This window comes from Oncorhynchus gorbuscha, linkage group LG08 (genome assembly GCF_021184085.1).
Source record: "Oncorhynchus gorbuscha isolate QuinsamMale2020 ecotype Even-year linkage group LG08, OgorEven_v1.0, whole genome shotgun sequence".
Taxonomy (NCBI): Eukaryota; Metazoa; Chordata; class Actinopteri; order Salmoniformes; family Salmonidae; genus Oncorhynchus; species Oncorhynchus gorbuscha.
Window position 1 is genome coordinate 66275264 of NC_060180.1, and position 12347 is coordinate 66287610.

General features: G+C 42.6%; 1 protein-coding gene across 1 annotated transcript in view; it reads right to left on the bottom strand.

Moving 5' to 3' along the window:
• Positions 1-972: 972 nt before the first annotated feature.
• The window catches only part of LOC124042037 (gelsolin-like), a 37052-nt gene continuing 25677 nt past the window's right edge, over positions 973-12347 (bottom strand). The window contains exons 6-17 of the mRNA XM_046360313.1: positions 8209-8298; positions 7766-7898; positions 7414-7502; positions 6877-7092; positions 5854-5987; positions 4518-4608; positions 3821-3991; positions 3482-3656; positions 3004-3119; positions 2727-2804; positions 2369-2429; positions 973-1610 (exon numbers count right to left, since the gene is read on the bottom strand). Coding sequence (XP_046216269.1) covers positions 1450-1610; positions 2369-2429; positions 2727-2804; positions 3004-3119; positions 3482-3656; positions 3821-3991; positions 4518-4608; positions 5854-5987; positions 6877-7092; positions 7414-7502; positions 7766-7898; positions 8209-8298 — 1515 coding nt within the window. The 3' untranslated portion in view covers positions 973-1449. The remainder of the gene's footprint in view (positions 1611-2368; positions 2430-2726; positions 2805-3003; positions 3120-3481; positions 3657-3820; positions 3992-4517; positions 4609-5853; positions 5988-6876; positions 7093-7413; positions 7503-7765; positions 7899-8208; positions 8299-12347) is intronic.

Consider the following 12347-nt stretch of genomic DNA (forward strand, 5'->3'; position numbering starts at 1 on the left):
CTATTATAGACATTTTAATGCATGCCATTAAATTATATTATCTGAGCTAAAATAAATATAATTTTGTTACTGTCCCCCATGTTTTTTTGTTTACATGTCATTTTTGCCTTGAAAAATTTAATTGAAATACTGTAGAATTCCATTCATTCCTATGGAGGACTGCTCCTACTGGGGAGTACCAATATGGCCGACCAGTGGCTCCAAAGCCAGCAGCATACTACCCTGCATCCCACTGCTGGCTTTCTTCTGATGCTAAGCAGGGTTGGTCTGGTTGGTCCCTGGATGGGAGACCAGAAGCTGCTGGAAGTGGTGTTGGAGGGCCAGTAGGGATCACCTTTTCTTCTGGTCAACAAAAAATCAATCCCAATGCCTCAGGGCCGTGATTGGGGACATTGTCCTGTGTAGGGTGCCGTCTTTCGGATGGGACGTTAAATGGGTGTCCTGATTCTCTGTGGTCACTAAAGATCCCAAGGCAATTATTGTAGGGGTGTTAACCTTGGTGTCCTGGCTAAATTCCCAATCTGGCCTTCATACCATCACGGCCACCTAATCATCCTCAGCTTACAATTGGCTAATTTTTCTCCTGTAACTATTCCCCAGGTTGTTGCTGTAAATGATCATGTGTTCTCAGTCAACTTACCTGGTAAAATAAGGGTTAAATTAAAAACAATACATAGCATTAACAATCCAGGGTTTATATTAATCATTGACTGCCACTGTAGATCTAAAGGTGAGAAGAAGGAAGACAACTCCGCCTAGCCAGGTGGTGTGTAAAAAGATTACCATCCTCTTGAGGGAGTCTTCCGTTGTTGAGGTACTGTGGCTGTTTGTTCTCAGTTTTTTCCACTATTTGACTAACTTCAGAGGAAAGATAAATGTTACATGGAAGAGGTTGTGCTGATGTTAAACATATGATACCTTGGTCTGCTGTCGTTCCACCTGTCAACATAGAAAATATAGGCTACCAATGTGTTCTCACGTGTTTCTAGAGTTCCTCTAGAAATACTAGGAATTTATTGAAAAAGCCATAATACCATTTCAGAATCATCGAAAGTAATGTAAAAAAAAAAAAAAAGAAGAGCAGACATATTTCTCCGGCAGAGAAATCCTGTTAAAATGCAGCATGCTTTAAATGAGACCTAAGTCTCAATGGTTATCACATATCACGACTTCACAAAGTAGAACCAAATACCCGTTGGATTCAATAGACTACTGGAATAAACAGGCTCCAAAAGAGAAGGTTTTTCTGTGCTCCAACAGCAGATAAAACAGGCATGCTAGGTGAATGTTTCGTATGAGTCTAAAAGAGACAACGTTACGGCATAAAAACAAGTCTAATTAAAACAGCAGTCCAGGGTGTTATACTGGTACTCTGATCCAAAGAGCGGGGCGAGGGAATGACATGTGTATGTGTAAGTGCCAGATCGGTAAGGGGGTGGAGTTTGGCATTTAGAAGCGGGCATGGATTATCTTCAGAGGGTCTGTTTCCCACATTTTGGGGTCCCACGCCTGGAACCAGCCAGTGAAGGTTGGGGGTTCAGCCCCTTGTTTGATGGTGGTGATGGACAGTCCTCTGCGTCCAGAGGGGTCTGAGTCCACATAGTCCTTAGCTAGAGAGGGAGGGAGACATTAACATTAACAATGTCTACACTGTATTTCTGATCAATTTGATGTTATTTTAATGGACAAGAAATGTGCTTTTCTTTAAAAAACAAGGACATTTCTAAGTGACCCCAGACTTTTGAACGGTAGTGTGTATATATATATATATATACACACACACACTACCATTCAAAAGTTTGGGCCACCAAACTCAGCCACCAATTGTGCAAGTTCTCCCACTTAAAAAGATGAGAGAGGCCTGTAATTTTCATAGGTACACTTCAACTATGACAGACAAAATAGTTTGTAGTTTGTGGAACATTTCAAGAACTTTAAAAGATTCTTCAAATGCAGTCGCAAAAACCATCAAGCGCTCTGATGAAACTGTCTCTCATGAGGACCGCCACAGGAAAGGCAGTTCCAGAGTTCCCTCTGCTGCAGATGATAAGTTGGTGGTTACTTTAAGAATCTAAAATCTAAAATATATTTTGATTTGTTTAACACTTCTTTGGTTACTACACGATAACATATGTGTTATTTCATAGTGTTTATGTATTCACTGTAATGTAGAAAATAGTCAAATAAAGAAAAACCCTTGAATGAGTATAAACTTTTCTAAACTTTTGACTGGTACTGTATATAAAGGTCCTTGTTTGAGTATATAGATACAGTTAGAGCTCATGTTCTCCTTAATCAGTTGTGGCCCCAGTCTTCGTCCTGGGTAGGGGCCACTGTGAAAGTTTGTTTCCCTGCGTGTTTGTCCTACCTATTTTGGGTGCTCCAGTTCTCTCTTCTGCATTTGCTTCATTGCCGATCCAGAGGAAGATCTGGCGGGAGTCCAGAAATGCTGTTAGCTTATAGACTTTCAGATTCACTCTGCATTGTATTTTTAGAGCAGAAGATGAACACGCTTGTGAATTAAGGAATACCTAGGATAGGATAAGTAATCCTTCTCACCCCCCCCCCCCACTTTAAGATTTAGATGCACTATTGTAAAGTGACTGTTCCACTGGATGTCATAAGGTGAATGCACCAATTTGTAAGTCGCTCTGGATAAGAGCGTCTGCTAAATGACTTAAATGTAAATGTAAATGTTATGATATGGATGGGGGAGCTTCACTCACCTGGTCCCAGGTGTCCAGCAACATGACATCATCAGTGGCCAGGTCAGTCTGTTGGAAGTCTCCAGGAACCTCTTCCACCTGATGATTGAAGGATTACAATATGTTACAGCACTTTGGAACATGGCCACACTTGACTTGTGCATTGTACTTTGTATTACCTATGCCTTTTTCTCTCCTCCTGAGTGACACTGAATTCCCCATTGGGGATGAACTGAGAATATATCTATCCAAGAGAGTTAGTTACGTTAGACACACTCAACAACAATCCATCACTTACACTGAGGCATCCGGTCTTGTTGGAGCAGCCAAACAGGCGTGGAGGTTTGACCATGTTCTGCAGACTCTTGGAAGTCTGGTACTCCTTCTTCCCTCCCAGGGCAGACCAGAACCCAGCTAGGACAGAAAAGACCGGCATGGATTAGTCTCCTTGGTTGTTTGGCACTATATAGTGTTTTCTTGTGATTTGTCAGGATGTGTGATGTTATCTCTTTTCTGTCTTATTTAGGGGCACATTTCAATTGTCTAAAGTTGTTTCCTCTTCATGTAACCTTTCCTTCATCAACACTCATCTGAAAAAGTTGCTTTCCCATATCCTGTGATTTCAGGCTGTAGATAAAGGATAAGACAACAAGAAGAAGCCACATTGACTATTGAGATGCACCCCATGTCATACTATTGAGATCGAGCCAAATGAATAATATTAAGATGCACCCCACTTAATACAATAAACCTGTAACACTAGATGGAATCCTTACCTGGCTCCTTGCCCTCAGACACATTACTGCCACTGCCACCCAGGAAACCCACAACGTGCTTGGCGGCGGCCATTTCCTCCTCACTGGCGCCCACGCCTCTCCACACAAACATGGCGGTGGGAGATTTGAGCACAAACACGTCATTGGTGTTCAGGAAGGAGGCAGAGGGCTCTACCTGAGAGAGAGAGAGAGAGACAACGAGGTGCTCAGAAGTTGTTCAGTCATTTTGATGGTTTAGGCTAACAATTGTTAGACACTTAATCTTCCTCAAGCAATCAGACACACAGGTACAAAGTGTGGTCCCACTTTGACACACATACACACACACGGAGAACTCACCTCTACAGCTCGTGTAGCGCGGGTGGAGGATTGACGAATGTGGAAGAGGCGGGTGCTGCCAGTACCCGACTGTCCTCCTTTACGGGACGTCCCTCCAACATGGACCATCATGGGCTTGCCCTGGAACAGGCTCATCAGGTGGGGGGGTTCCTGGCCCTGGGTCACACGCACCTGGAGGGGAAAATGGACACTTAATGATAACTATGTAGAAGAAAAGCCATTCTAAAGTGACAGGTAATTCTGGTGATTTGATCAAAAAAATTGCCAAAGATTGCTTTCCTTATTATAATATACTGTCATGATGGAACCTTGTGTCAATATGGTAACCATTAAAATTGTACACACACTGGAAGTAAAACAAAGTGTGACTGCCCTCTGCTGGACAGTATAAAAAACTTTCCACATAACTATTCAGTCTATAAATACAAAATCCACACGTGGTTCAATAATATGACCTCACTTGTGAGACTTAAATGACTGGACACCAATGCAGCCGCTGCCCTTGCCAAAAGATCACCCATCATGCCATCGGCTTTATGAAACACGATAGATGAAACAGCTTTGGCCTATTCACTTATAGTGCTTAGTCCAGTGACCTTACGAATCTAAATGTCACACCGTTGTACCTATTGCTCAGGTGCTTTTGGACTGTGAGTGTTGGGGACATGGGGATAAAATGGAGAGGATAGAGACCCACCTGAACAGGGGCTCCTCCCATAGAGTCATCCAGCTTCACCGTGAGGAAGGCAGAGGCTGCCAGCTCATCCTGGGTGCACTTCAGCCCCTGCCTGACACACACGCAGATACAGATTAATAAACACAAAAACACACACACGTCAAGCCCACCTTATTGAGACCTTTCTACAGGTATCGAACATACACTACTACAAGTACTGAGTCAGTTTTGCCATGATTATTTCAGATACATCCTTCTTTATGAACTTAGACTAGGAGAACACATCTAAGGGTTTCAGAATATTCCAGAACAGGTTGGGGTAAGGTAAAATACCCCATTGGTGTGATTTGTTATTAATGATGTCACGTACACACACCGGGTTTCCATGTCATTTGCACTGGCCAGGTGGCAGATGATAAGGTGTGGTAGCCTAGTGGTTAGAGCATTAGGCCAATAACAGCAAGGTTGCTGGATCGAATCCCCAAACCGACAAGGTACAAATCTGTCTTCCCTGAGCAAGGCAGTTGTTCCCCGGGTGCTGAAGACAGGGATGTCAATTATGGCAGCCCCTCACACCTCTCTGATTCAGAGGGGTTGGGTTAGATGCAGAATATACATTTCAGTTGTATAACTGACTAGGTATCCCCTTTCCTTGTAGAGGATGTCATTTGATCTGTCTATATGTAAATAAAGATGTTGTGGATGATGTCATACAGTGCCTTGCGAAAGTATTCGGCCCCCTTGAACTTTGTGACCTTTTGCCACATTTCAGGCTTCAAACAAAGATATAAAACTGTATTTTTTGTGAAGAATCAACAACAAGTGGGACACAATCATGAAGTGGAACGAACTGAAAACTGCTAAAAACTGCTGTTCACAAATGCTCTCCATCCAACCTCACTGAGCTCGAGCTGTTTTGCAAGGAGGAATGGGAAAAAATGTCAGTCTCTCGATGTGCAAAACTGATAGAGACATACCCCAAGCGACTTACAGCTGTAATCGCAGCAAAAGGTGGCGCTACAAAGTATTAACTTAAGGGGGCTGAATAATTTTGCACGCCCAATTTTTCAGTTTTTGAATTGTTAAAAAAGTTTGAAATATCCAATAAATGTCGTTCCACTTCACGATTGTGTCCCACTTGTTGTTGATTCTTCACAAAAAAATACAGTTTTATATCTTTATGTTTGAAGCCTGAAATGTGGCAAAAGGTCGCAAAGTTCAAGGGGGCCGAATACTTTCGCAAGGCACTGTATGTACTGACCAAGTGTAAAGTAGATGATGTCATTTTAACTGTCTTGGTGTAAATAAATGATGTCATGTTTATAGCATATTTTTGGATGATGTCATATATACTGACCAGGTGTAGATGATGTGCTGCTCCCTGCCTCCCAGCCTGTAGCTGTAGAGGATGAGGTAGCAGTCTCCTCCGTAGAACTGGCCATAAGAGGATGGATCCACAGCCACCTTATCACCATCCTCAACACGCCAGATCTGAAACCAATAGTATAATTTTCCACGTGTATGTTGCTGCCCTGATCTGTTTGAAAAGTGCCCAGCACCTTGAGTGACCCTTTGCTTCAAAACCTTGTATTTACCAGGGCTAGTTTTCCCAAAAGCATCTTAAAGGCCCAGTGCAGTCAAACACTTGATTTACCTGTGTTTTATATACAGTATATTTCCACACTATGAGGTAGAAGTAATACTGTGAAATTGTGAAAATTATGGTAATGATTATGCCCTTTAAGTGTAAAAGCTGTTTCAAAAGACTGCCTGAAATGTATGCCTGTTTTGGTGGGGTGGAGTTTTGGTCTGCCTGGTGACCTATAAGAAAGAGAGTTCCAAACCTCTCTGCCAATAAAAGCTTGCTTTCAGTTTCCCCCTCCCTACTCAGACCATTCCCAGAAGGTCCTAGCTCATTTCTTGCTTGAGAAATTTCTCTTTGCTCTAAGAATCGATTTTAATTGAAAATAATCAAAGTAAGGTACTTCATTGTTACACAAAAAAATGGCTGCATGGGACATTTAAGGCTAAGTTCATTGTTAGAACCTTAGTAGGAGAATTGTTAAATCTCCGAGCTGTTTCCCAAAACCAGCGTTATTAACATTGCACTTTAAAAAGCTTGTAATCTAACGCCTGCCTCAGACCACTCTTAGAACAGCCAACTGCATCGTTCGATTCTTTTTAGCCCTCCTGCATCACTTTATACAGACTTATTTCAGCGTTCTGAAACATACGGGCAGTGAGCTACATCTGGTCCCCTAGCCAATTTAGTGCGGCACGTGGTTGTCTTTGTAAACATAAACAGCCAGACCCTGGGCAAAATTACTATGAGAACCCTCACTTAGTTATTTCCATTGTAGTCTAGTGTTGTGTGTTTTACCTGGACTTTGCCCTTGCCGTCGTCCACCATGTTGTGCTGGGCGGCCATGTTGTTGTTGGAGTGGAGGGTGGAGGCGTCGAAAGGCACTTGCTCCACCTTGGCGATGCGGCCGATGGTGTAGGCCTTACTGGGGCCCGTGGTCTGGTCCTTGTCCTTCCAGTCACTGAAGAACTGCTTGAACAGAGTGGTCTCGCCTCCTGCTGGTAGTACCTGGATCTGCAAGGCCGAAGAAATAGGAAGAGTCAGTTGTTCTGTTGTTTACCATGAACCTCGATTTCCTCTCACATGCATTCCAATAGCCAATTGATAATCTAAATTTAGTAGTGTGGTTATGTGAGACTAGTTCACTATCAATATTTGTTTTCAATTGATTATTGTTCAACATTTTAAGTAACTTAAAAAATAAATAAAAAGTGGACATAGCTAACACCATTTTGAACATAGCCTAGTAGTGCCTGAGCAAGACCTAGCAAAGGTCAAAATGTTTTCATCCATGCTCATTTAAAAATGTTACTTCACATTATTCCATCATCGTACCTGTGTCTTGTCGGAGTAGCCCTTCTCTTTGATGAACTGCTGGGCTGCTGACATGGCTGCTTTGCGCTCGGCTGCATTGGCCTTGGGTCCTGTGATGGAGGTAAGATAAAGTTGATCAATCATCAACACATCTCAACAATACTCTAAAAACTCACAGCTGTGCACAAGGATTTAGTGAACATTTACTCGACTTCTCATTCTGAATCTCGCACTATCCTACACAGTAGAAAATATGTTTTACAAATGTTATATATGAATCACTTTTAACTGCATTCTATGTAAGAAATGTGTTGCATAGGTAACGTTTGATAACCTGGCAAGTGTTTAAAAACAGTGGCGAGGACTAGTCTACCTTTCCATACGAAGACGTTCTTGTCCACTCCGTTGTCCAGGATGTAGCACTCCTCGGCAGTCAGCATGGCCTGTTTGAAGGGGCTGGACGAGGCCACCACCGACGACTTCATAGAGCCAGAGGCATCGGAGATCTACAAAATACACAGAGATGAGATATCAATAAATACATACATTTATACTGTACATATATTGACAGTACTCCCTTGAAAAAATAATTTGTTCTTCTCAAATGGATCCTTAAATAATATATACTAAATGTTATGAACAACTAAACACATAATGTCCTAGATTCACAATGCATGTGAATGAGCTTGAGAGATCAACAATGTGTGAGCACTGAGATGGACAACACCATTATCAAGAGAAGAGAACAATGAGATAGGAACAATTACAAATCATTATACTGATGTTGAACAACAAAGGTGCAGTAACATCAGTTACCATGTAGAGGGCACCCTTCTTCCTGTTGGAGGTGTCCACCTTCTCATCATCAGGGGTGCCAGGGGGGATACTGGGTTTGGGCCCCAGAGCCTAGGACAGATACAAAATGGAGGATTAGCTTCATACAGAGACAGAGCAATCTCTCTCTCTCTCTCTCTCTCTCCCTCTCTCTCTCTCTCTCTGTCTCTCTGTCTCTCTGTCTCTGTCTCTCTCTCTCTCTCTCTCTCTCTCTCTGTCTCTCTCTCTCTCTATCCCTCTCTCTCTCAATGCATAGCACCATTTTATGATATGGTATCATCGTCACGTCCAACGATGGAATATTTGAATGTTATTTGGATACAGTAGGTGTGTAAGTACGAGTAACTTGCTTGTGTTTGTGTGTGTGTGTGGCTCTTATATCCAATAGTTCTTCCCGGCTGTATGTAATAAGACTTAAGATTTCCTGGGGTAACAATGTAAGAAATAATACCTAAATTACTGCATAGTTTCCTAAGGACTCGAAGCGAGACGACCATCTCTGTCAGCGCCATCTTGTAGAAATTTTATTTGGATTTGATTTGTGTGTGTGTGTGTGTGTGTGTGTGTGTGTGTGTGTGTGTGTGTGTGTGTGTGTGTGTGTGTGTGTGTGTGTGTGTGTGTGTGTGTGTGTGTGTGTGTGTGTGTGTGTGTGTGTGTGTGTGTGTGTGTGTGTGTGTGTGTGTGTGTGTGAACGTGTTTAACTATACTTGTGGGGACCAGAAGTCTCCACAAGAATAGTAAACAAGCAAACATTTGAACAATTGGGGTCAAATGCTATTTCTAGGGAGTTTAGGGTTAAGGTTAGAATTCGTGTTAGAATTAGGGTTAGGCAGAGTTGTAGACTCAAGTTACATGACTTGGACTCGAGTCTGAATCGAGTCACAAATTTGATGACTCGAATTGATAGAAAATAAAATAACTTGGACTTGGAGCCTGTAGACATGGGACTTGAATTGAATTGTCACTCATTTTGTGGATTATTCACACAGCCAGAGACAGTAACCGCTGCATCACCCTTGTAATACAAAATAACATGCCAATTTGAACAGATTGGCAAGAGAAACACACCCTCGGCACTCTGATTGAACCAGCAAACTGTCAATCAACACAGGTCGGGAGAGCTGGAAAACAGATTTGCTGTACAGCTATAGGATCGGTTGCGGCGCAAACATCAAATTGGAGGGAGAGAGGTTTGCCATAATGATAAAAAAATGATGCCCCAAATCTTGTTTGGTGATTAATAATATTAACTGTATACTTTGCAAGCTCACCTGCAATGGGGCATCAATTACTAGCATAGGCCTAATGGTCTTCTGGCATGTAGGCCTAACAATTTCTTGAAATTGATAATTTACTTATGAAGCTTTGCATTTGGAATTTGTTGTTAAAATGTATTCTTACTATTGCAAAGACTCTCGTCACTCACGCTCTCCAAACTCCCGCCAGTGGAGAGCGCTTTTTTTGTCTTGTTGAAATGTTTGCTGTTGCTTTCACACGTTTACATTCACAGGCCCTATGTGATAAATCTATATTCCATTTAATACAAAAATAATTATTAGCCTTTCATCATTGCATCCCGTACCGTTAATTGCAACATGTAGACATTTCTGTTTCATGTTTGATAGGCCTACGACACATTTTCATTTAGCCAAACATTTCTTACCCTGCTCTGAGTGGACGTGAGGCCTATATTGCAGATGGACGTGAGGCCTATATTGCAGATGGACATGAGGCCTATATTGCAGATGGATGTGAGGCCTATATTGCAGATGGACGTGAGGCCTATATTGCAGATGGACGTGAGGCCTATATTGCAGATGGACGTGAGGCCTATATTGCAGATGGACGTGAGGCCTATATTGCAGATGGACGTGAGGCCTTTATTGCAGATGGACTTGAGGCCTATATTGCAGATGGACGTGAGGCCTATATTGCAGATGGACGTGAGGCCTATATTGCAGATGGACATGAGGCCTATATTGCAGATGGACGTGAGGCATATATTGCAGATGGACGTGAGGCCTATATTGCAGATGGACGTGAGGCCTATAGTGCAGATGGACGTTCGAAAGAGTCATGAGGTAGAAGTTCGGTTTATTTAATTCAATGTATGGTTTCCTTTGTTCACATTTCCCGGGTTGTGTCGGAGTTCTGTGTTTCTGTGTCCTACAGTACAGTTCTGCGTAATAGGAGTGCACTGTAGAACGCTTTGGGGTCAGAACGTTGAACAAGAGAAAATTATTGTTCCATGTATGCATTGTGTTGAAATATCCTAAAAATAATTCTGTCGGATTAAGACAAATGTAACAATGGATATGGCAATAAATTGCCTTTTACATTGTAGAACCAGTTTATTAGTTTTAATTGTCAATTACAATTATGGTCCTCGGGGCCAAGTGCTTCTATTAGACAGATTCCATTTGGCTTTTCAAGGGGAGGCTGAACAGTCTTGCACTCTACCAGTGTCCATTAAGATAGGACAGGTTAAGCCTGATACAGAGGCTATATCTTTTGTGTTGTTGCCGTGTATATTTGGTAAATCTACTTGTATATTTGGTATGAAATGGCGCTTTCACCATTGGAACACCTGTAAATAAATCTACACTCTGAGCACGTCAACCTGCCTTGCCTTCTGCTGATGTCATGCCCTTATGACAGCTACAATATCCCTATTTTACATTTATATTGGCTGATAAAAATCACAAAGAGGGAGGCAGGGGGAGGGGAGCGAGAATATATTTATTCTCCTTAGTTTACCTTTCAGTAATGCATCTAATGTAGCCTTTCAACAACCTGACTCAAACACAGAGGAACGCTAGAAACTTGTTTTAGTTGCAAAATGGAACCGTTTGGACTACTGATTTCACCCTAGATCAGCTAGATGCTAGGTCAGCTAGATGCTAGATCAGCTAGATGCTAGATCAGCTAGATGCTAGATCAGCCAGATGCTAGATCAGCTAGATGCTAGATCAGCTAAATGCTAGATCAGCCTGATGCTAGGTCAGCCAGATGCTAGATCAGCTAGATGCTAGATCAGCTAGATGCTAGATCAGCCAGATCAACTAGATCAGCTAGATGCCTGATGCCAGATGCTAGATCAGCCAGATGCTAGATCAGCCAGATGCTAGATCAGCTAGATGCTAGATCAGCTAGATGCAAGATCAGCCAGATGCTAGATCAGCTAGATGCTAGATCAGCTAGATGCTAGATCAGCCAGATGCTAGATCAGCTAGATGCAAGATCAGCTAGATGCTAGATCAGCCAGATGCTAGATCAGCTAGATGCAAGATCAGCTAGATGCTAGATCAGCCAGATGCTAGATCAGCTAGATGCAAGATCAGCTAGATGCCTGATGCTAGATCAGCCATATGCTAGATCAGCCAGATGCTAGATCAGCCAGATGCTAGATCAGCTAGATGCAAGATCAGCTAGATGCCTGATGCTAGATCAGCCAGATGCTAGGTCAGCCAGATGCTAGATCAGCTAGATGCTAGATCAGCTAGATGCAAGATCAGCTAGATGCTATATCAGCCAGATGCTAGATCAGCTAGATGCAAGATCAGCTAGATGCCTGATGCTAGATCAGCCATATGCTAGATCAGCCAGATGCTAGATCAGCCAGATGCTAGATCAGCTAGATGCAAGATCAGCTAGATGCCTGATGCTAGATCAGCCAGATGCTAGGTCAGCCAGATGCTAGATCAGCCAGATGCTAGGTCAGCCAGATGCTAGATCAGCTAGATGCTAGATCAGCTAGATGCTAGATCAGCCAGATGCTAGATCAACTAGATCAGCTAGATGCCTGATGCCAGATGCTAGATCAGCCAGATGCTAGATCAGCCAGATGCTAGATCAGCTAGATGCTAGATCAGCTAGATGCAAGATCAGCCAGATGCTAGATCAGCTAGATGCTAGATCAGCTAGATGCTAGATCAGCCAGATGCTAGATCAGCTAGATGCAAGATCAGCTAGATGCTAGATCAGCCAGATGCTAGATCAGCTAGATGCAAGATCAGCTAGATGCCTGATGCTAGATCAGCCATATGCTAGATCAGCCAGATGCTAGATCAGCCAGATGCTAGATCAGCTAGATGCAAGATCAGCTAGATGCCTGATGCTAG